The sequence below is a fragment of the Gymnoscopelus braueri genome (genome assembly GCF_963280865.1).
Source record: "Gymnoscopelus braueri genome assembly, chromosome: 12".
Lineage (NCBI taxonomy): Eukaryota > Metazoa > Chordata > Actinopteri > Myctophiformes > Myctophidae > Gymnoscopelus > Gymnoscopelus braueri.
The window spans coordinates 30,405,211-30,430,467 of NC_137614.1; the positions used below are offsets into that span (position 1 = coordinate 30,405,211).

General features: G+C 40.6%; 1 protein-coding gene across 1 annotated transcript; it reads left to right on the forward strand.

Moving 5' to 3' along the window:
* Nucleotides 1-3,098: 3,098 nt before the first annotated feature.
* hck (HCK proto-oncogene, Src family tyrosine kinase) lies at nt 3,099-25,116 on the forward strand. Its single transcript, XM_080445281.1, has 13 exons — nt 3,099-3,305; nt 9,472-9,617; nt 13,106-13,148; nt 14,589-14,682; nt 14,847-14,942; nt 15,195-15,298; nt 15,511-15,660; nt 17,842-17,994; nt 18,594-18,776; nt 19,300-19,376; nt 21,238-21,391; nt 22,270-22,401; nt 22,859-25,116. Exons 2-13 carry the CDS (start codon nt 9,480-9,482, stop codon nt 23,059-23,061), a joined length of 1,527 nt encoding a protein of 508 aa, XP_080301407.1. The 5' UTR covers nt 3,099-3,305; nt 9,472-9,479; the 3' UTR covers nt 23,062-25,116.
* Nucleotides 25,117-25,257: the final 141 nt, after the last annotated feature.

A 25,257-nucleotide genomic window follows, 5' to 3' on the forward strand; every position in this document is an offset into this window, starting at 1 on the left:
CTCGCCCTTTCTCATCTCTCGCCATGTCTCTCTGACTCACTCGCTCATTCCTCTGACTCCCCCCCGCTATTCTCATCACATTCACTCTCTTCCCTCATTACACTGAGTCTTAACCATGGATGTATTGGTCTTAACCCCCATCCTCATCGTTGCAGCCTGGCTTTCAGGAAGTTGGCTGGTTTGTAGGCTAATCCTTTACATTTGATTAAAGATTAGTTGAAGAGCCGGGGGATTTGTCTGATGTGTTGCTGATGATGACCGCTGCCCACGCCTCCCCCTCAACGCAGTGTGAAGATTCTAGCGGACAAAATATCATAATTTGAATATGTGTTGTGACCATGCAAAAGTGTTACTTTTGCATGCAGAGGTGTCACTATTACACAGTGAGCCCCCCCCCCCCCCCCCCCCCAATACACTTCATCATCCATCGACCAGAAGGCCCGGATGGCGGACATTATGTTTTCGCCCCTGTTTGTGTGCGTCTGTCTGTCTGTCTGTCTGTCTGTCTGTCTGTCTGTCTGTCTGTCTGTCTGTCTGTCGTGCACACTGCCAGTAAACCGAGGAATACACTACTCCACCCCAAATATTTCAAATCGGCCTCATGGTGGCCCTGTACCAGACCGCTTTACATTTTGGCCTATAACTCTTGAACCGTAGGTTGTAGGCCTACAATCCGAATGCTTTTTTCCCCGGATTCCTTAGATCATCATGCAAGTCTCCATAGATAGACCATGTGCCCATTTCCGCCATATTCGATTATCTGCCATTTAGCAATTTCTTAAAAACACACTTTTTGCTATTATTACAGATTGTGTCCAAAACGTCCACAAATCACTACACATCATCTCTGGAGTCATGTGATAAACATATCATTCAAACAGTTTTCCCCTCACCAAATTAGGTACCAATGATCTTGGGAGTTCCGACAATGATTTTCAAACAGGGTTTGAGATCCTGTTTGCCATGTAATTGGCTTCCAAAATGAGTGGGAGGGGACTGTTTCTTTTTTTTCTTTTTTTTTACAAAGAATCATGAATACCAATCAACCCTAAATTATAATAGGGGCCTTGATAAGCAAAAAAAAAACTAAAAACATCTGCTCACAAATGCATCTATTTGTCATAGAAATCCTATATCCCCCTGCAGCTTCCAGACAGCTGCATGGGTCAGAAGGGCTGAATGTCCCCCCGCTATTGGGGGGGCACTCTTGCGATCGACTGGTCTATTTATTTATTTCTTTTTCCCAACCGGCGCAGGTGTATAGCACCCACCATTTCCCATTGTGTTGCGTAATCGTTGTTGCATATTGGCTGCATGCTTACCTCTCGCCGCAATGACCGTTCTGTTTTACTGGCTACGTGCTAATGCTCTCTCAACTCGACCAACTAGTTGTCAGACGCATTAAACTATAGGCTATCTCCGTGGAATCAAAGTGCACCATGGCATGTGTGATCATGGATCCGATTCCTTATCAATCGAGGTGAAAACATGCAATTTAATGTCTCTTATTGTAGTCTGCTATACAGCATGGAGTAGGCTATAGCTGACATCTCGCCTACTGTGTTAGAACAGCATTTTAGGTTTGTCCGGTCCATAAAATAATGGGTGCCTTCTGGGTGTGACTTTCTTTTCTCTTTTTTTATGTCGACTCCAATCGGATCTCGGAACAAATTTCAGGTTCCATTAGGGTTTAGGTCAGTCATTCTGAACCTGTGAAGAGCTCTATGTGTATAATATCTAATCTAATATGTTCACTATTTATTCTGACTTCGTCATTACTAAGCGATGTTTATTGAAATGCAATGTTTCATGTTCTTCTAACTTTGACTAAAGAGTAAGCTTGAATGTCCCTTAAATAGACATGTTAAAGAAGAATTACTTTTTTTTTAAACATTTACAATCTGTTCTTTATCCAGAGCTATAGTGCTTATATTTAGTTAATTCAATTCTGAGGAGTCCATTTGGTTACACTTGTAGCCTATACTATTCAGAGCTACACCAAAACTGACAGTGAACGTCATGACGTCACTGAACGGAACCCCCCACCCCACCCTGCAGATAATGGCAGATGGCTTGGCTGCAAGTGCCAAGGCTAAGCGCAGCCTGGCGGAGATAGATGCGCTCCGTGGAGCCCTTTTCTAAGTTCAGCAAGTTCACAACACATATGATGCAGCATCGGCTATTTTTAGTGTGCCCACCAGGGTTCAGCCATTTTAGACCTAATAATATAGGTCTATATTTAGTGCTATATTTATATTTATTTAACCAAAAAAAACAGTAACATTTTAAAAAGCTTACATTTGGTTAGATTCTTGTAGCGGAAGAGTGGCCACTGACTGAGGAAAGTGGCCCACCCATAGGGTCCAACCCCACCCACACCCCCACCCCCCTGCACGGCGGGCGGTGTCAGGTGTGATTAATGTGTGAGTGTGACGTCTCGTTCCGCTTTCACTTTTCTCACCTCGCACTCGGATGCGAGCGAGGACCAGTTGTTGCCAGGTCGGCTTATTATAAGCGATATTGGGCTTGTTTTTCTGTAAAATCGCTTGTAAATATTGGTAGTTGCGGGTTCGGTTTTTGGAGGATTGTTTCTAAAGTGTACTTGCTTATTTAGGCTTTTTAAAGTGGTTCTCAAATATTTTTATGAAAATGTTCTGTGCCAGGGAGGGAGCCCTTTACCAGATTTGTGTTGTATAGAATGTTTAAAAAGTAGCCTATTCCAAATATTCCACATTTTATTTCAAGATATGTGGAATAATATCTTGAATATAATATCTTGAAGATAATGCTCATGTGGCCTAGTTGCTTCTTTTGGCCTTGTTTACCTAGACCTGGTTTTGATTGATTGATTGAATACTTTATTAGCAGTTTGCAACAAAGAAAAAGCACAGGAAAGTAGGCCTACAGTTCAATATAGGTCTGCTATAAACGAGTTGGCTAGTAATACAAAAAAGAGGGGGGGGTGTAGGCTTTGACTTTTTACAGGGGCAAGTGCTAGAGCAGTTGCTTGTTTCTCTCGCAGAATCTGGCAACACTGACTCGGATGCGAGTCAGGATTCAATCCTCGCGGATTCAAGAAGAAGAAGTGCAGTTACTAGTCAGTGCTGCTGTCGTGCAGTGTGTTCATAGTTCATACCGTCGGTCCGAGTCCGTCCGCTGTCCACACATCACTGACAAATAGATGACAATCAGTCCACAGGACAGGATGGAGCCGGCATAACAGAACACAGGAGAACAAAACCAACAGCCCACTGCTGCTCAATAACATTCATTCATAACTGGACATAGTGTCCGGCTCATACCAGGTAAGTTTAACCACTTATAAACCCCATATGGATGAGCGGAGTCCCTCAGGGCTCCATACTAGTGTATTTTCTGTTTTCTGTTATTGTGGGGAAAGCTCGATCTGCTATTTTCTGTGGGGTTTAAGTGGTTGACAACTATTATTCTTTCCTTTTAGTCTATGTGTTTGACCAATGGAGAGAGTAGGCTATAGTCTGAAGGATAGGGGTGATGTTATAAGCTATATAAGTGTATTGTTTGTCATTAAAAATAGCATAGTTCAGGGCTATTAAAGTGAACTATGTCCTATAGCATGTGTCACATTTTTATTATAGGCTATTTACAACAAAGGACGCAGATGTGGATGTAAATGAATAAAAGAGGAAGTGTTTGACACTTGATAAGAGCACTGAAATGATGACTTTCCGAAATGAAAGAAAAAAATGTTCCCAGCTTAATTTAGCCTGGAGTTGTCCATTTTTGCGTCAACTTGTATTTTTTTCAAAGCTATTTTTAGATGCCCTATCAGTCCTCTAGACTAGTTTCTGTTCTCTATGGTGTGCAGCCCCCTGCGCCTACAATGATCTTTTATTGTGTTGTAGATTAAGATTGTGTAATAGCCTACTGTAACAAAAATAATTAAGCTGAACTTAATTTCGGCTTGATTGTTATTTTGTTGGCACAACTGTAGGAAGACATGTAGCCTAAAATGTTGGCTAAAAAATGAGCATAATGGGGCTCTATTGTGTAAAAGTGAGTATGAGTTTGCCACAGGCACAGCCACTGTACAATTATCTTATGTTATCATGTACTGTGACTATCCTGCATAATTCTGCACAAGGAAGGACTTTGCTGGTCACTGCAGCCATGTTCTCCCAAATATTATTGAATATTATAACTCAAGATGTGGGGTTATTTAGCGTACTGTACGCAAAATAAATAAATAAATACAGGAAATACAGTCTGAGCCTGAGGAATGCCTCCTGGTGGTTCAGCAGCATACAGCATCAATTAATTAATCAAGAACTACAAATATACAAAGTCGTATTTACTGACCACAACCACATTACTCACTACATAGACTCATTGATACAGAGCAGACACTCAGTGCAAGGGGACAGCACAAGACATAATGCAGGATGACATAGCAGGATAATGCAATGTTGTATGCAATAATGATTCCATCTGTATGCTAGTCGGAGAAGCCCCACAACCCAGACAGCCTCCCCCCATCTGATCTTTTGATAAGCAGCACATAGTCAAATACTATGTGTTAATTTAAGTGTAATGTAACCAAAAGGACCCTTATACAGGACATTTGTACACTCTTAGAGTTACATTAACACTGAGGATTTTACTGTGTTCTGTAAGTTTCCACAATGCAAAGTGGCTTCTAGCCTGAGGCTGTGTGTGTGTGTGTGTGTGTGTGTGTGTGTGTGTGTGTGTGTGTGTGTGTGTGTGTGTGTGTGTGTGTGTGTGTGTGTGTGTGTGTGTGTGTGTGTGTGTGTGTGTGTGTGTGTGCGTGTGTGATGTTATATACACGCATGTGTGATGTTATGGCTGTGGTCAGAGTGAATGCTCTTCCAACATCACCATATGTATATCACCGTATGTATTTGCACATGTATATGTACGTCATTTGAGCATTGCAGAGTTCATTCTTCCTTTGTTTCGCCATAATCCTCTCTTTATTTCTTAAAGCTGCAGCCTCGGTATGATGTTCATATGCCAGTGAATCTAACAGTATTGTACAGTATGGACACACCTAGCCCCATTTGGAACCTCTCCCTCTGCTGTATAGCTCCGAGATGAGGTTCCACATTACTAGGTGCCTGTGGGGGGGGGACACCGGCGAATATTTTCCACTATGCATGATTCTTACCCTTTTCCGCACATCGTATCCAAAGAGTAAAGGTGGTCCCCCCTGCTCACACACACATACACACATACACACACAGAAAGAAACACCTTGCAACAGGTTGAAATAGACTAGTGCATTACCTGATGTGTCTGGTAAGAGTCAACGCTTGCGTCTTCCACAAAGTAAATGCCGTTCCAAAAACAAACTCTGCCCCCTTCCTTCCCATGGTTTCTTGAATTGTGTGGTGAAAGATGAAGACAAAACAGAAATCTTTGGCTTTTAATAATATAATTATGGCTTATACTGGTGGTGAAATGTATATTTAGCCATCATTCATATCTTGTCGGTAAACTTATGCAGCTCTAGTTGTATTATGACAGTTCTGTATATCCGTCCATATGTATACGTACGTACGTAGACACAATACTGTATGTCGCAATATTTCAGGAATGACTTTGAGGAATTTCATGACATTTGGCACAAATGTCCACATGTACTCAAGGATAAACTGATTAGAAGTAGGTGATCAGAGGTCAAAGGTCAAGATTACTGTGACCTCACAGAACACGTTCATTAAATTTCTTCATTCACTACATGTAGCCTACTATTAGTCTGGACAGACATGGATGTAAATGGCAATTATTTGTTTCACTTCTAGTTTAGTTCTACTGTGATGTTCAGAGAGATACTGTAAGTGACCTGGGAAGTAAAGCAATTCATCAAGGTTATTTTTAGAACCCCAATAATTAAGTCAGTGGCAATTAAACCAAAGACATTTTGCTCCTAAAGTGAAAAGGATGCCCCATCTGATCAAGCTAATCATCAGAACATTTGTATTTGTTATGAATGTTCACTTAATCCTTATATAAACTGTTTTTTGACCTTGATGTCCTTTTCCATTAGAGACACCTGGCCCAGTCTCCTGCAGCATATAGTTACACACAGTACAATAATTTCATTCAATAATTCATGAAGACTCACTCACCTCTATACAATACCTTAGGGACAGTCAGGAGAAACTGAACTACTATTTCGGATTACAAATTATAAGCCTTAATGAGTTTTAAAGGTTTAATTTACCTCAAGTTGGTCATAGTGTTCCATTTGGCCATTACAGGAGCTTAACCACATGGATCCTAGCATCCCTATCTAGGCATGTCATAATAGGTGAACATTCTGCAAAAGGGGCAACACATTGTGAGCTTGTAAATTGGTTATTTTTGGCGATAAGATTTGGTGTAGAAAGAAAAATGGAAGGAAGTATAGAACCCTGGGGGATCCCAGTCAATGAAGTATATAGGGTCTAAGTGGATGATTAAGTTGGCGTTAAGGTTAATGCAGTTCTGCAACACTCAAAGACAAACTCATCATGTGTGATTTGACTTTAGGTGTTGTATGCGTAAATTTTGTTCTGCTTATTTATTATTACCGGGTGGTCTGAGTGTTTGCCACCAGCATGTGTCAGAAATAGATATTAGATATTTATGTGTCAGAAATAGATATTAGATATTCATAACCAATGACCTCATTGCAAATTCATGATTGTGAATGTAAAATTATGACCACTGCATGTAAAAAAAAAGAAAAAGAAAACGAAAGAAACTCAACCCTCTTGATATTCTGGTCAAAGAGGAACAAGGGTCCTCTATGGCCCAAGAGAATCGGGAAGTGAAGGTTTACACCATTATTTATATCAGGTCACCGCGAGAACACAGAAACTTCCTGTGTGCTATACAAGTGAGACATTTTGTCCTACTACATTCTGTATCAGTGACGCTGCATTTACATTTCACTATAGTGAAAACTAGTAGCAAACCGGAATGACAATCATGTTGTTGGACTTGGAAATTGATGTAGCCTTTCACTCAGGTGTCTCAGAGCAGGAGCCTGTCTCCTGTATCCTTAGCGTGAGCTGTTCATGCATGAATTGACTCCCAGTGCATGACACACACTAGTGTGCAGTTACAGTTACAATTATGATTGAGATTATTTATCCTGTATTGCTTTTAACAGACTCTGTCAGAGGGTCAAACCTCGTTCTTGTCAAAGGAATAAGCTGCATCCCTTGTTTGTGTGGGGTTAACCTGTTTATTCAGTCAACCAAGTTCACTCATAATGTGAGAGGGCCCAGGTTAAATTCCTGGACAAGGAACGATTTGTTTCTGGACTAATTTGCCATGGCCCAGCTCATGAGCCATGACAAAAACAACAGAGACACGCAGGTCATAGCTGGGAAAAATGCTCTTTTTATGGGGTTGTTTAATATTAAGAGGGTTGTCTGTGTGTTTGCAAGTCACTGCACTGATCAGCGGCATTTTTGTGCACACTTCCAATAGGCTACCTTAGTATCATTCTCCACTAATAATTTTTTCACATAAGTTTTAAACTTTGATTAAAGGCTGTAAAGGAAGCCGTAACCACAACCTGCAAAGTAGCAGTGGGCCCACAGAAAGACAAAAGAGGGTTAAGGAGAGGAAGGAAAAGAAGGCAGCTCTAAACAACAGCCGCACAACAGCAGAGAAAGTGAATGCTCAAACACAGTACAGGGAAGCAAATAAGAGGGTGAAGAAAGCATCAAGACAGAGAAGATAAACTAGGCCTTGCTTTAGAAGCTGAAGAAGCAGCTAGACACTGGAATCTGAAGGACCTGTATGCCACCACCAAAAACCTGTCAGGAAAGACCAAAGGACAAAGAGGGAAAGCCGATAATTGGTAAGGAAGGACAGAAGAGAAGATGGATGGAACATTTCAAAGAACTACTAAACATACCAGCCCCACAAGACCCACCACACATCCAACAAGCAGACAGGGATTTGCCAATAGACTGCAGTGCACCAACAAAGGAGGAGATCCGGAAAGCTATAGGCCTAAAAAAAGCTTAGAAACAGCAAGGCTGCAGGACCAGACAGCATCCTGGCAGAGGCACTGAAGACAGACACAGAGACAATTGAAGAGATGACTAAAGTTACCTGCTAGCTTATGCCTAGTATTATCAGTAAGGATTGTTTGGCATTAATTGATGAAACAACTGATAAGCAATGTTTCCTTCCATCACTGAATGTGCAATAATCTGAGCCTCTGAGGTGAACAGTGGAGAGTTATACAACAGCCTATCTTTCTGTCCATTTCTCACTCTCTCTTTTTCTGCTTCTTTCAGTCTCTTTCCTGCTCTCATCCGTTTATGTCAACCATAATGAGCCATATAAACTGGCCTCTATCGCTCCCAACACACTCCCTCTCTGTTCTTACCCTATCAATCTATGCCTGATTTCCATCTCGTCAATGTTTCATCCCTTGCTCCATATGACTGACTGCACACATGAACACACACATAGACATACACAAACACTAATACAGACATACACATGCATGCACACACCACACAGTACGGCAATGATAAACAACAAAGTGCTCCATAGACACAAATGAATAGTAGGGTTTGTGTCTGTATGAGAATGTGTTTTTACTGTGAGTCGACACAAGAAAATACACACTTCATTCAGCTTCACTTCCAGCCTCTGTTGTGTGACCAGCAGACAGGAAGAGATGTGGCCTAACCGTAGCTATTCTCAGATGTAAGAATAAAAACATGTCTTATTTGGCTGCCTTTGCACTTTAGGCGACTTAGTGGTTGAATCACATAGGGTATAATAAAGACAATGAAGTAAGAAGATCATGTGGACAGAGGCTATAAAAAGGCAATAAAAACACAAACAAACTATTCTATATATTTTGTATGTTTGCTGTATGTAGTTCCTTAACATTTAATTTGTTTTAACAATTTTATACAAAAGATTAATATCTATTCAGAACAAAATCCTGAAGTCACTGTCAAGTTGTGTAGGTCAGAAACGATAAAAGCATCACTAGTGAGTGACACATATTTCTGGCCCTACAACAAGGATGTATTTACTGTATTGTGAAATACGGTTTTCACATGTTCTCCGTCCAGAACTAGTCACCTGACAAAATGCTGTTACAGCAACAGATAACTGTTCTTCAAAACTGGTATAAGTAAATAAGCCTTAAGATAGACCACAAATGGTGTTTTAGTTGAAAATGTACTACTAGGTCATGTCTTGAGGTCGCAACAGAATAACACAAAATTCCCCAAGAAAAAGATAGATCCTTGTGGATCACGTAAAACTCTATATAAAAGCACTTTGCTGAATCATATTTCTCAAGAGCTTCACAACAGAACACGTAAAAAGTGAGAACAGTAAACACAAATCTTACAAAAACAGTGCCACCAAGGTGAAATCTCTTTATAGGGACAACAACAGCAAACACAAACACCCCCTCTTATCATGTCCTCTGTCTACCTACAGAACTCACCATGGGGTGCGTGGGCTCCAAGGACCACCAGGAGCCCGTCAGCAAAGGGTTGGCCTTGGAGGAGTCCCAGAACCGTGCTCAGAGTCAGACCCCCCACTACGTCAAAGACCCCACGACTGGGAACTCTGCAACCAAAGCTGTAAGTGAGGTGGATGAAGTCTGGGAGAATGACCACGGTGTTCATGAGCAGAAAGAAAACAAATGAGTGGGAAAGTATGGTAGGAATCCAGAAATGATGCAAAGAGAAAGAAAGAAAGAAAAAGAATGAATCGAGTGTAGTAGTGTGACAGAAAGAAGGAAGACTAGGATAAAGGAAGGAAGAGAGAAAGGAAGAAAGGAAGGAAGACAGGAATGAAGGGAAAAAGAAAGAAAAGTAGGAACAAAACAAATCAGCCAAAAAACACAAAGAGCATGACAGTACCGACCATATGATGGTACCGACATGACAGTACCAATATGATGGTACCGACATGACAGTACCAAGAATATGATGGTACAGACATGACAGTACCAATATGATGGTACAGACATGACAATACCAGCATGACAGCAGGCACTGGCTTCCCTAAATGTTGAGATGTGTACAGGATGACTGTGTCCCCTGTGCACTTGTGGTTACTTTGCATAACCAGACTCTGATCTGTGCCGTGGGTGAAAGAGCCGTCCTGTAATTGCTGCATTGTTTTAAGTGTCTCTCCGCTGGTCACTGCTTCCTGTGTGCTGACAGCAGTGACTGTTTCTCACTCTCGGTGAGGCGAAAGAGGAAGTGACACAGAAGCAGAACCAAAGAGGGCACAAAAGGGGACTCGTGATCAAAATGGCAACAGTAAAAGCTGATCTAAGACCTGCCTCCCCTTGTTGTGCAGACATACAAAGGATTTTTATATGCTTCTATTTTTAAAGGCTGTGCTTCTGTCTGAACCCACTCTCTGTTCTGCACGCAGCGTTGTGTCCTTTTCATTACCTCTGCAGAAAACATTTTGGCGCTGCTGTGGAGAAACATAATTATGCATTTGGTCTAAAGGATCTTTGTAAATGTCTTATGACTCTTGAATTTACTTTAATATTCAAGAAATTATTTCTACAACTTAGATCTCAAAGTGTACCGTGAGAGCTTCCGACAGGGTTAGGTATACTTACTCATGTGGTGTAAACAGGACATCCTTTCCAATCATATGGGGTTCTTAAAATTAAAAGGTTTGAGAACCACCTGTGTAACCGATGTAAAGTCTGTTCTAAAGACTGGTTTTAACAAAACTAAGTGTAACACCCGATATGCAAACCTAGTGCGAAACCAAACATCTACCACTAGATCAAGAGGGGATCCCCTCTTGACCAGGGGAGATATTAGGCTTTTGGGCTTCAGGTTGAGCTACTCTGCTACATTAGCATTCAGACTATAGGTATACCAAAGTATAGTTGGTGCAACTGGGTCCTGCTGATGTACAGTATAATGACTTCATTCAAATCCCAGAGTGAAACCAGTTGAGTAAGCGGATGTCACAGGAAACTGCTTCCTCTTTCCAATTTGTGTCTCTTCACATTCAAAATAGGAATAAAGTTTATTCATGACATACATGTACTGTAAGTAGGAAGCTGGTTTAGTGTTTTGATAACTAAGCCCCCCTACACACTGTAAGATTTTTGACCCGATTTGGCTGTCGGGGAGCTTTTTTGTCTTCCCTGACAAAATCCCAGATCTGGCGCAAGATCGACCGTTTCTCGCCCGAGGTGGTGCTCGAGCGGTGTGAAAGACACTCCGAGAAGATCCACCCCCGATAAAAGCCATTGCCGAGACGTTCCTGAGAGGATCTAGATGTCTAGCATGTTTGATATTTGTCCCTCTCGGCGACTGCAGATCCTACAGTTTGAATGGGCTCGCGATCATCCCCCCGAGGAGTGCCGCGCTACAGCCAATGCAACCGGTGTTATTAAAACATTTAGAACATGTGTACAGTGTGCTCCTTCTCTGTTGCAGCTAGGTTATAATTTTTTTATAGGTTGCAGGTATGAGGGGATATAATTCCTTTGTCACTTACTGTAGGCCTATAGAGTAGGTCTACATGTACATAAAGGTAGTAATCATCAAGACTGGAATACTTTTTATTACCGTGGCATGAACGTCTGAGGGAACGCTTCTGACCAGTTTTGCCAGATTTTGCGTGAGAAATAAGCAACCAGGTCTATGAAAACAAGCCCAAAAGAAGCAACTAGGCCACATGAGCACTTTAAACATATGTACAAATACGTTGGATATTTGAAAATAGACAATCTACAAGTTTGTTGTGAGCTCGTAGATCGAAGAAATATCTTGGGATTTTTTTTTTATTGTGGAATATTTTCCAAATCCAAACAAATCTTGCATGGGGGTCTATGGCACAACATATTTTCAGAAGTTGTTTTAGAACCACTGGTTTAAACAACATTAGGAAACAATCCCAAACAAGCAACTACACTTTAGAAACAATTAAGCCCAAAAAAACGCAACTAATATTTAGACAAGCAACTTGACAGAAAAACTAGGCCAAAGTCGCTTAATAAGCGGACATGGCAACACTGCTTCAGAATTGCAGCTGGTTGACTTGCTTGTTTCATAGAGAGAGAGGGAGAGAGAGAGGGAGAGAGAGAGAGAGACAGAGGAATAGAGAATTATTTAATGTCAATCATTAGCGTCCTGTCTCGGTCCCGCGCATATATCACGGGAGCCTTGCACGTTGCCATGAGACGTTGGTTAAAATTAATTGGAATGAAAACAAATGTATGTATCGGGTCCGGATCGCATCATGGTGAAACATCTTGCATTGTGTGATCCCTTGTCGGCAATCAACTATTCTTGTATTTGACAAGAATAGTCAAATACAAGTACACTTATGATCAATACACATTTCATTTTACTGTTAGTGTTAACAGTAGAGAGGCTTCCAGAGAATTGCAAGTATACTGTAGCTGATCTTGAATGCAAGACATTTACAATGTAGATTATGGGTCATACTTTTATCATTTGAAGTCATTTTCATATATTTTAAAAACAACTGATATTGTTGTCTAGATATGGACTAGTATGTAATTATCTGAAGTTGTCCCTTATATGTGTCCCTTCCTGTAACAGACCGGCCAGTCAGAGCTTTATATAATTATGCAGGAAGATTAACTTCCTGATACTACTGTGACATTTTGGTCAATCATTTCAGGCTAGGACTAAATATTAAATGTGCCCATCTTTAATTGAGTAAGAAAAACACTTATTTATTTATTTACTCAGAACCGTTTAACCACCAGTCTTAGGCACTGCCATGACCAAAATGTTAAGGTCACGTCAAGTTTGAAGGTCTCACTCAGTAAAGACACCTTAAACCTCATCATGATTCATGTCACATCTGTGACATTTATCATATATAAACATGTTTGCTTACTTTAACATTTTCATGACCGAGTACTTTGATTTTGAGTAGCTACTCCCCAAGACCAAATATGAGTATAAGTATTTGGCATAACATGCCAAATACTTTTAGCTGTTTTTGGCTGTTTTTAAAATGATTTATTTCTTAGTTTTTTAGCATTTAGCTTCGGTTTCAGCTACTCTCCCTATCCTCATATTTCCTCTGCCCTTTTTTGTTCTCTGTACAGAGCAGGACCCAGTCTACCCCACCTACAGTACCTACTAGTGATGGTAAGCAAAAATACATTTCACAGCATCTCTGTTTTATTTCAATAGTACACAGTTTGGAGCCAAAACAAGTAACGTTACATCTTGGTTGTCGATGTCTTTGCCAGTTGAGCTACTGTACCAGAGAGAATGTGTTTCATATGTCCTCACAAAGCTTTTGTATTTATCGACCCGCCCTCCCCTGAGCAAGTACTTACAGTAGCTTATACATTATGTCGATACAGAAATCAGTCACTACAGTTTCCATTTGATCTTAAGTAAAAAGATTCCAAAAGATCTCATGTAACCCCCAGCACCGTCACATCAGTGAATCAGATGACGTCTAAAGTGTATCATCCGTTAGTGTTGTTTAGGCTGTGGATATGACACAGAGAGAGGAAGGGGTGCGTGGGCTTCGAACCATATTCCCACCCCAACCACATACTGCCTCACCACACATGGCCTGAGCACATAAAGGGCCACCCCCACTGCTATTGTCATTAAGCACAACCGGAAATCAGTTGTGTTACACATATGCTGTATGTATGTATGTATGTATGTATGTATGTATGTATGTATGCATGCATTTATAGTAGCAAAACAGATACTGTACATACAAAACTCTCTGTTTCTGTCCCTCTGCCCATCCTATCTATCTCAAACAGGCTAAAGGCGCTGTAAGTGATTTTTGTTTTGTTTTGTTTGTTAAAATAAGCATTACATTCGTAGCTCTATATAGAGTGTTTGTTCAGTAACAGAGGGGTCTCCCTGTCTCACCAGCTCTTTAAGTAAACAATGAAAAAATGTTCAGGTCATGATACCAATTTTATCCAATCAGGAGAGAGAACTCATACAGGATAGGCTGCAGGATAAGGATAAGTGAAATTGGAAGTGATAAGAAACAAATGAACAGACAAAATTGGAACTGTAACACAAGCTGATATATTTTCTGATTAATAAAGTGCTGGAGAGATTGGGAAACCCCTGTTACTGAATGAACACTATGCGAAGCCGACACCAACTCGGGCCTGCTCTCCACTCCATCCTGTCCAGCATCAGGGTCATGAGCTCTTCAGTGTTGCTAGCTCCACTGTCACCCTGCAATGTGTTTATGTAGGAGGTGCGCCTCTTTCCCCTCCTATAGCAGGCCTTGGTTGGCTCCCGTATACTGTAGCTACTGCGCCACTATAGCAATGATTGCAATCAAAATACAGAGCTTTAACTTTTTAACAAAAATGTTTTGTTTTTAATCAAAGAATATCACTTACAGCACCTTAAGTGTATTGCCAAGTACATTTACACAAATTCTCTGCATTTAAGCCATCCATTTAGCCCATCCATTACACCATCCGGCTGCTGCTGTTCATACTGCATTATACAATACACGTTTTTGGAATATATAAAGTGTTTCATATGAGGCCATTGACTATTCTCTTTCATGCGTCCCATCGTCCCAACCCGCAGGAGATTTCATTGCGATCGCACTGTACGACTATGAGGGCCTGCACGATGGAGACCTGGGCTTCAAGAAGGGAGACAAACTCAAAATCTTACAGGAGTGAGTGCCACACATTTTCCATTTTAGTGTTTACTGGAATTTTCATTTATAAAACATACCATTGCTCTCTGGCAGAAACCTTGTATCGCCATATTTCAACTTTTAATGTTTTCTCTCTCTCTCTCTCTCTCTCTCTCTCTCTCTCTCTCTCTCTCTCTCTGCAGGTCAGGGGAATGGTGGAAGGCCATGTTAATAAGTACAAGTCAGGAGGGCTTCATCCCCAGTAATTATGTGGCCAAAGACACTTTGGAGACAGAGGAGTAAGTAGTACTCACTATATGACTGTTCTGTATGTGTCCTATGCACACCACTCTGGGCAAAAAGCTTGGTGTTATTGGTTGGTCGGTTAATTCATAATTAACTACATATGATTGTGTGCAATATGAATTGATTGATTGTTTGTTTGTTTGTTTGTTTGTTTGTTTGTTTGTTTGTTTGATTGATTGATTGATTGATTGATTGATTGATTGGTTGATTGATTGATTGATTGATGCCCGTTTGCTGTGGTTCAGGTGGTTCTTTAAGGGAGTAAGCAGGAAGGATGCTGAGAGGCAGCTACTGGCCTCTGGAAACAAATTGGGTTCCTTCATGATCAGAGACAGTGAGACCACTGCAGGTGAGACAACACATCAGCACATCAACGTGTCAGCACTGACTATGAGTGCATCGACCTGAAGAAATAAAAACATAAAGTGCCATTTGTGGATCAGGGGTGTCTGTCGTATTTACACTGTGTGTTTTGACACAATGATAACCAAAGGCCCAGGTGGAAATAAACAGTAACCTTCTTTGATCCCTGTAGTAACTATCCTCTCCGTCCGTCCACAGGCAGCTACTCCCTGTCGGTCAGGGACGCTGATGTCCAGAGCGCAGAAACAGTCAAGCATTATAAGATCCGTACGTTGGACAACGGAGGCTTCTACATCTCCCCTCGTATCACCTTCACCTCCCTGCAGGAACTGGTCGGCCATTACAAGAGTGAGTTCCATCAGTGCAGGACTCTAGCTGCTGTAGAGTCTATCAACTTTAAAGCCGTAATCCGTCCTACCCCCATTTCCCGATACCAGATTTCTCCCTGGTTAATTTTCTTTGGATACCTCATAAATCATGAGATTTCAGACATGAGAAATGAACAACATCTTCAACATTTTCATTATCGTCTCTTCAACGGCTACACTTTCATCTGTTAGGCCCCTGCAAGCGCACACATGCATGCGCACGCACGCATGCACACACACACACACACACACACACACACACACACACACACACACACACACACACACACACACACACACACACACACACACACACACACACACACACACACACACACACACACACACACACACACACACACACACACACACACACCACATCAAATAGAGAGAGGAAAATAAATGAAAGGAGGCAACAACTCAAAATACATTTTCAAAGGAAGTGGAAATTCCTCATTTGCTCAATATCTACAAGTCTTAAGAAATAAGGACCTAACACATCCGGTCACAATTGAACCACACCTCCTTTTTATGAGTAGACTAAAAAGGCCCTGCTCAAAGACATGAAGCTTGGGTATGTACAGTGGTGTAGTGGAGGGTATACATACGTCAAAGACGGTACACGCCATATACCAATTTTTTTTAGTGCACAGCAATCCATTTTAGTATACATTTTTGCTGCACAATCGACACCATTGATAAAAGTAATAAATAAATGTATAATTAAATAAATGTATGGCCTAAACTTTACTGTATCCCCACCCCCATGGTATCAGATTTTTCAAGATACACGCTTGAAAGTTGTTGTTTTTGTAAATTATACAAGGCAGAACAGTACATGTAAATTCATACAGTTTAATTAAAAACAGTCAGTAGAATAATGATATTTCCGTGAACAATGGCTGAGCTCTATGTACTAGTTTGGTTATTCAGAATGAGTTCCTTCAGTAAAAAAGAAATATCCCACAGCACTGTCCCTTAAAGGAGAATTTTGGACTAAAGTTTTCTTACCTTTTCTATGACGTTATGATATCTTAGGATGAATGGTACAGTAGAAACATTTCATAACTCCACCCCTGAGCCGCCACAGCTTAAAAGGTGCGCGGATAGGCCTTAGGTTAGATCACATATTTTAATATCTTTTTTTTTTATTTTTTTTTTAGTCTCACTAGACGAGATTGAAATCTCGAGATTTCAATCTCGTCTAGCGAGACTTCTGTTTTTTTTTTTTTTGGTTGCATAGTGTTCTGTCACTATGAACGTCAGATCTCACAAAAAAAAAAAAAAAAAAAGCTATTAAAATATGATCTAACCTAAGGCCTATCCGCGCACCTTTTAAGCTGTAAGCTGTGGCTCAGGGGTGGAGTTATGAAATGTTTCTACTGTAGTGTGAAATGCTTAACGATCTGATGACTCCCCGACCACTTCAAATATCTGGCAGTGTGTAGACACCCTAAGTGTGTGACAATTACAAACATTAGCTTCAGCATAAGTCAAGTGAGCAAACACTTTGAGCCCTTAGTGTACTAGGTAAGGTAAGAAAATTGAAAAATCGCAGGCAGTCTGGGCCTTTAGTTGTATTAGGCTATTACTCTGGCAGTTATAGAGTTAAGTTGGGCTGCAAATCAGATCATTTTGGCAGCATTCAGTCATTTAATTTTTTTACACAGGGTGCTGTACCTAATCCTATACAGTTTGAGCCACTTTGAATATTAGAGTATATGTTATTTTCCCCAGACACCACACTATACAATGGGTGTAGGGACTAGGGAGGAAGTAGGGGTGTTTCCTACACAGGAAGGAATGGTAAAGAGAGCAACTCATCACCAGTCAGCATACCTCTATGCCAGTCAGTCCTGTAACCCCAAAACGTGCTGCTTAGACTGATACACAGCCCCCTCTGCTGGCCAAATGGGACTCCACAGCGTTTTACCGGCTGAATATCAATTGGATTTGCATTGAACTCAGTTCAGTTTCAGTTTCATGACATGAAATGCAGGCCAACGTGCTTTACACATACAAAAATATGGGATATTCATTTTTTTAATACATTTTTATGGCATGAATGACAAAACAGTGTAGATCTGACCTCAAATACAAATAATTGATTAAAAAAAAACAAATAAGTAATATGATTGTTATCTTTGTCCACCTGCTTCAGAGCAGTCAGATGGTCTCTGCCAGAGCCTAACAAACCCCTGCATCAGCCTCAAGCCCCAGAAACCCTGGGAGAAAGATGCCTGGGAGATCCCGAGAGAGTCACTCAAACTGGAGAAGAGGCTAGGCGCGGGGCAGTTTGGCGAAGTTTGGTTGGGTGAGTCAAATGCATTTTGCATTAACAAATTTAAGTTATTTAGGTCAAAGTCATCTAGAAAATTAATCACATTCATGATTCTTCATCTTCATTGTATTGAACTAAAGTACCAGTCCCAGTTCGCTCCAATCTAGCACATTACCCTCCTGTCTGGTCTTAGCACATTGCGTTGCTAGAATTAATCGTTGCAGGGGTCACATCAGTGAAACTTCAAACCCATGTGTGCACTGCACCACTAAATACACTTCGTTACGCTTTACCAGCGACTTATTATCTCAGTCTGCCAGGCTGGGGGCCGTTCCAGACTTTGCATGCACACTCCCACTAGGCCAAGGAAGAACCGCCGACATTTTTAGAATGTACGTCATGGTGGCGCTATAACAGGCCACTTCTTGTTTTGGCCTGTAACTCTTGAACCACAACTCCATAGGCCGTCATTTCGTGTTTTCAAAACATACTTTTTGCTGCTACTCCTACAGATGTTCTATATTATTAAACACCAGGTTGAAAGTGTTAAGTCATAACTATTTACCCCCCCCCCCCCTTGAGTATGACTTAAGAGAAAAATGGCCACCATGTGAATATTTTCCCATTCTCAGCTACGTACAATAAGCACACCAAGGTAGCGGTGAAGCAATTGAAACCTGGCACTATGTCCGTGGAGGCCTTCCTGGCCGAGGCCAACCTGATGAAGACTCTGCAGCACGACAAGCTGGTCCGCCTCAACGCTGTGGTCACCAAGGAGGAGCCCATCTACATCATCACTGAGTTCATGCAGAAAGGTCTGTGTGTGTGTGTGTGTGTGTGTGTGTGTGTGTGTGTGTGTGTGTGTGTGTGTGTGTGTGTGTGTGTGTGTGTGTGTGTGTGTGTGTGTGTGTGTGTGTGTGTGTGTGTGTGTGTGTTCATACATTTTCGAACATTTTCCCAAAATAGCTGAAATAGCAGATCTACAAGCTCACAACGCATCGCATTGTGTCGCTTCTTTGTGAGCTAGTACATCTGCTATTTCCACTAGTAAAACTAATTCTAAATATGAATTGATTTAATATGGCCATTTTTTGTTTTAGCCATAGTGCGTGATTTATTTGTAGGCTATTTGATTCGAGCCTAAAAGAAAAAACAGGAATGAAATTTGTATTTATGTGTTCCAATGTTCAATGCCAATTGTATGAATGATTTGTATGACAATTAATCGTCCATTGTAAAATGTCATGATCGTGACCGCCCTATATACAGGCACAACATGCATTTATCCCAGAGAAAGATTGGTATGTAATACTGTTCATTAGTGTAATTTATTTACAGGTAGTTTACTGGACTTCCTAAAGAGTGACGAGGGCAACAAAGTCCAGCTGCCCAAGCTTATCGACTTCTCTGCCCAGGTGAGCTTTTGCCAGTCTCACGTCCTCTACTATTAACTCATTGATACCTGGAACGCATCTGTGTCACTTTAGATGTCTTTGGCTATTCAAAAATAGCAGATATACAAGCTCATAGCGCGGCACTCGGTGCCTGTAGATCTGCTATTTTTGAAAAATCTTGAAAAAAAATGTTTAATTTTTTTTTCAAAAAACAGTTAGGATTCAGATTTTTTTTAAAGAATCGCCTCAGGTCTTAAAGGGTTAACTGCTCATTCACTCCAAACAATGGCAGGTTGCTTATATATTTCCTGTTTCTGTTCGGTGTGCACTGTCTGTCTCTGATTTGGTTGCCGTGTGTTTAGTGTCGGCAGAGCGTTTGTTCCCTGCCAGCGCATTTCTTCCCTATTGTGGGACGTATTTCAATATTCAAATCACAGCACTTGAATTCAGTGGCCTGTTTCGTAAGAGCAAGAGTGTTTGGGTGAGCGTGGATTAATTTATTCACTGTTGGCTTTAGAAGAATTTGCAGCAATGGTTTTTATGTAATTCTAAGGATTAAAGAAACTGTTGTTGGCACTGTTTCTCACATGGTGCTTTGTACAGTAGAGATCTCTGTTACATTTCAATGACCTCAGGCCTGTGGCTATTGTGTATTTGCATCCTTAACTCACATGCCAGGAGGTCTTCAATTAGATATTAAAATAGGAGAGTGAACAAGAGTGGTCTGTCTAAACCAGTGAATTTAGGAGCTACAAGTGGGTTTAGTGAGATGTTGCACAAAGGTCATGGCCAAAGCCCAAGTGTAATAAAGCGATGGTGCGTATCACATTTTTGGAACTGACCTCAGTGGAGAACCACTGAACCAAAGGCATGGTAGGCATATGGTAACATACTGAAATTGGAGTTTTAGGTGAAGATCAACAAAAGGGTGTTTTCAAAAGCCACACAAAGACAAGGGAAGAGGAAGAAAGCACGTGGCTCAGCCTGTTCTGATTTATATCTAGCCTGATATAATGTATGTTAAATTATTCAGATGATGTTAGATAGGCACAGACAGATTGGTCTTGTCCTGTGTGTGTGTGTGTGTGTGTGTGTGTGTGTGTGTGTGTGTGTGTGTGTGTGTGTGTGTGTGTGTGTGTGTGTGTGTGTGTGCGCGCGCTTGCGTGAGAGAGAGACGAAAATGGATGAAGTGAAAGAGAACTTCAAGTAATGTTTAAACGTGACTGACTCATAGTCAATTGAGTAACCACTGCTCGCTATTAAGGAGCATATTGGTTAGCGTTAGTGACTGTAGCAGTGATGTGAACTCACTCATATGGCCGGGCCACGATTCATTCCCTTTGAAAGTTTTAAACTGTTTCTGCGTAGATCAAACCAAGCAACACACTCACACTCCATACGTGGTGTCATGCATTTTACATTGCAGATCCATTTTTTACATTGGCTTAAATTCAGGATTTTAGTATTTAGTAGACTTTAGTACACTAAGGTCTCAGTACTTTCTGTATAGAGTCAGGAAAGGGGAGAGTCATTGAGAGAGAGGAGAGACATGCAAGATCAGAAAGTGCTATACATTTTGTGACACTGTTGTAGAGACAGACTTTTGTACTTGGTATAGTGTTATGCGAAATTATTTGACTTTTTGTGGGATCGTACTTCGGTTTTGGGAATGAGGTTAGAGTTTCAGGAAATGCATCCAAGCGAAAAGAGAAAAACTGGAATAGTTTTTGATTTAATTTGTTTCTGTGTTGAGAAAATAGTTAGCAGAGAATCCTTTTGTGACAGACAGTGAATGAAACAGAGCGACTGTTACAATATACATGTATATGAATGATTGTGTTGCCTATTGCCAATTTTATTGATGATGACTCTTTTCTCCTAGACTGCTGAGGGTATGGCCTACATTGAGCAGAGGAATTATATCCACAGAGACCTGAGAGCTGCCAATATTCTGGTCAACAAGGCTTTAGTCTGCAAAATCGCTGACTTTGGCCTTGCCAGAATCATTGAGGACAATGAATACACTGCCAGGGAAGGTGAGACTATAGCACTATTCATGCATACTGGAGATTAGTTTATTTATAAGGTTCAGCTGCTAACATTGCCTACCATTCTGTCTGCATGCTTGTTTGCACTCTAAAAGTACTCCTTCACAGTGTATGACATTACTATAACGGGTAGCTAGGCTAACAAAATACACAATTCAGTGCCAATGCAAAAATACATGGGTTATATGGGGATCTACAGCAAGTCAACACAGCAACAGGTTTACGTATATCTTGCCGCATTTCTTGCTGTTTATTTTACAGTCAGCAGTGCCTCTTCGCTTGCATTTAGATTGTTTTGTCCCAACACTATTATCCTATCTATGTATGGGATGCAATGGAATTGGCAAGTTTCTGCTACAGCTGGATATGTTTGGGGGAGAGATACACCTGATCTACACTGTTACATAACAGTGCTTTGTTGTTACCATGCATTGTGTCGATGGAGAACTGATCCCTGAGAGCTGAACAAGAAAGAATGAATGAGAGATGGTGCGGGGGCGGATTCTAGCTACAATAGTGATGACATAGAATTTACTGTTGTCTTAGTGAAACTTGAGCCTTAGTGAAAGTGAGTGAGTGAGTGAGTGAGTGAGTGAGTGAGTGAGTGAGTGAGTGAGTGGTTTCAAATTGAATCTTGCCACAATGGAAACAAGTCCCCAGCCCAGGACCTTTTGTGTGTTATCCATTTAGCCTTAATATCTTACTGTACTACGTGCTGTTTACATTTCTGACTAATAAAGTATTCAATCAATCAAAAAGCCACCATCACATGTGATATATCAGATGTGACAGTGTATTGTAGTGTGATGCAGTATTATTACATGCAAAATTGTCATTGATGTAACTCATTTCCCACACATAAACAGGAGCCAAGTTCCCCATCAAGTGGACAGCCCCTGAGGCCATCAACTATGGCTCCTTCAGCATTAAATCTGACGTGTGGTCCTTTGGCATCCTGCTGACTGAGATTATCAGCTATGGACGCACGCCATACCCAGGTCAGGAAAATGCACAGTTCAATATCACATCAGCATAAAGTTGAAAAGTCATTGGGCTCTATCTTACCCCTTATGCCTAAACCTTTTAGGCATTCTTTACTATTTTAAAAAGCAACAAAAGACAAGATGCTCACAGCTGTGAACTCATCACACAACGACAGTACTTTTGAAAATCAATGATATTGTGTTATTGTATGTTTTCTATGTGTGTTATGTATTATAATTTAAATCTCGATGTCTCGATTCCAAATCTGGTCCTCCTGTGATGTCTCATCTCTGCCCCCTCTGTGTCAATCTTCATCCACTGTACTGTTAGAGCAGAATTCCCCCAGAATCACTTTAAATGGTTTGCCAACCAAAAGTAATGTCAATCTCTGGTTACAAACCCAAGAGTTATTTTAACTTCCACAACTTGTAACGAACATCCACTTACTCAGTAATGTGTTCCTCTGTCCAGGGATGACCAACCCAGAAGTGATACGTGCACTGGAGAAAGGGTACCGCATGCAGCGGCTGGATTGCTGTGCTCAGGAGCTCTACAACATCATGCTGGAATGCTGGAAGAACAAACCAGAGGAACGTCCCACTTTTGAATACCTGCAGAGTGTTCTGGAAGATTTCTACACCGCCACAGAGAGCCAGTACCAGCAACAGCCATGAGATTTCGTTACATTAACACACCTAGGCACATAAAGTATTTATATTACAGCACTGTGGCGTTCAATTCATAATGTGTTCATAACATAGGACGCAGATGGACATGCATAGGCCTGTCACAAATATTACATAATCGGCGGATTTAAATTATTTGAGATAATCACAATTATTTTTGCATTATCGTCAGAATCGTTTCCATTCGTCTGTATGAATTCATCTGTTGAAAAATGTTCATACATTTAAAAAAATAGTTTAGATAGCTTATCTACAAGCTCACAACGCTTCGCAATGGGACACGTTGTGAGCTTGTAGTTCGGCTATTTACAAAAAAAAATTAAGTAAACTGCAAGTATAAAATGATTAAATATGGGTAATTGCCAGGCCTGGAATTTCATCGTGGGCAAGGCCACTTGGCCTTTGGTTTTGTAAAATGTTTTAAGTCACAAAGGCCTGAATTTAAAGGTTAAGGATGATTTCATTTTAAATACATAGTATAACTATCAGTGAAATAACGAAATACAGCTTTCTATTTCAGAATTCAGAATCTCAACAAGACACTGGTGTCTAAAAAGCATATTGACAGAAAAGGAGAAAACTGTGAAATTAGCTGGGATCCTGGGGTACTGCGGAGAGGGCATCAAGGCCACTGTGGCCTCATGGCATATCATCTTTTGAAGGGCATATGGGCAAACTGAGGGGCTATGGCAGCCATGGCCTTCATGGTATCCATGAAAATCCTGCCCTGCCTATTGCCCATAGTATATTATTTATTGATTTTATTATTGGTACCAGTCATTATCATATCACAAAAGTGACGAAGTCTGGATAGCCGGAACGTTTGTCCTTTGTAGCCTAAAGACATGGAGAAGAAATAACAAAAATAACTCACTCTTGCCATTCTGAGTGCGACCCATTACTTTTGTAATATGATATTGGTTGAAGAGGATATCGCATAGTGCGGTGGTAACAAAAAGTGTATCTATTGGTACCAGTCATTGCCAGTCATTTCTTTTCATATCTGAGTTATTTTTCATATCTGCCCTGTGCAATGTTTGTTAAAAAACTAAGAAACTAAAAGGCAACACAGAAATGTATTTTAAATGTATTATGTTCCAATGTTCAATGCCAAAAACACAATTAAGTCATTAATCGCAATTATTTGTATGACAATTAATCATCAGGTAAAATGTCATGATCGTGACAGCCCTAGACATGCACTTGTCTCATTTTCTCCTTTCCCTCTCTCTCAAACACTCACACATTTTAATGGCAATAATGTACAGTACACAGTACTGCAGGCAGATACTCAGTATTGCATTGTTCTGAACACACAATCTTGCACAAGGCTGTTGTTGCACAGAGATGCACCAATCCACATCCATGCACATGTAAATATACAGGTCGTCGGAGAGCAGTCAGACGAACACGAGTGGATTTCCCGTTACGCTCTGGCACACATTGTGCATCCACCAAAGGAAAAGGAATTACCAGAATTCAAATGGGTCGTGTTGAAATGTGTGCTCCGTCTTGCCCCATTTAGATGGTTTCATTATTAACGATTCAGCAAGCAAAGCTGCCTTTGTCCAGATTCCCTCTTTTGAAATGTACAGCATTTTGCTTTATGAAAGGAAACATATGCTTTCTTTTTTGTTATGTTTTGTTTCAGATTTCACTATGCAGTATATTTTCTTCTATTTGTACAACACTCTGGATTTTCATGCACTGTTATCTTGACAATATTCCCTCATTGTGCCTTTTGTTGTACCTGTTCTATTAATAAGTGCTTTGAATATATTTGGGTATTCTATATTTAATATTCAATATACAGTGTAGAGGCCTGATTTGGACTGAAAGTTTTTGATGAGAGGTCACAGGGATTTAATTTTAGCTGTCTTTGCAGCAGAGTTGACCTTTAAATGTGTGGATAGATGATTTTTGGCCTTCTTATTTTTTCTGTTTGAATTTAATTTATTTTTGCCCTCGGTACTCCTCTTGTTCTTTTTCATTTCAATGTCTTTATTTTTTCTTTTCCTAAACCAAAATCTATAAAAACAAAAATCTTTTTTTGGTAATAACTCCAGACCTCTGGTGACTGTATTTTACATGAGTGTACTGTAGCCTATGGCATTGCAATTTATTGTACTGCACAGTTAATGAATGTCAGAAGAACAGCAGAAGGGTATTTCACTTTATTCTTGT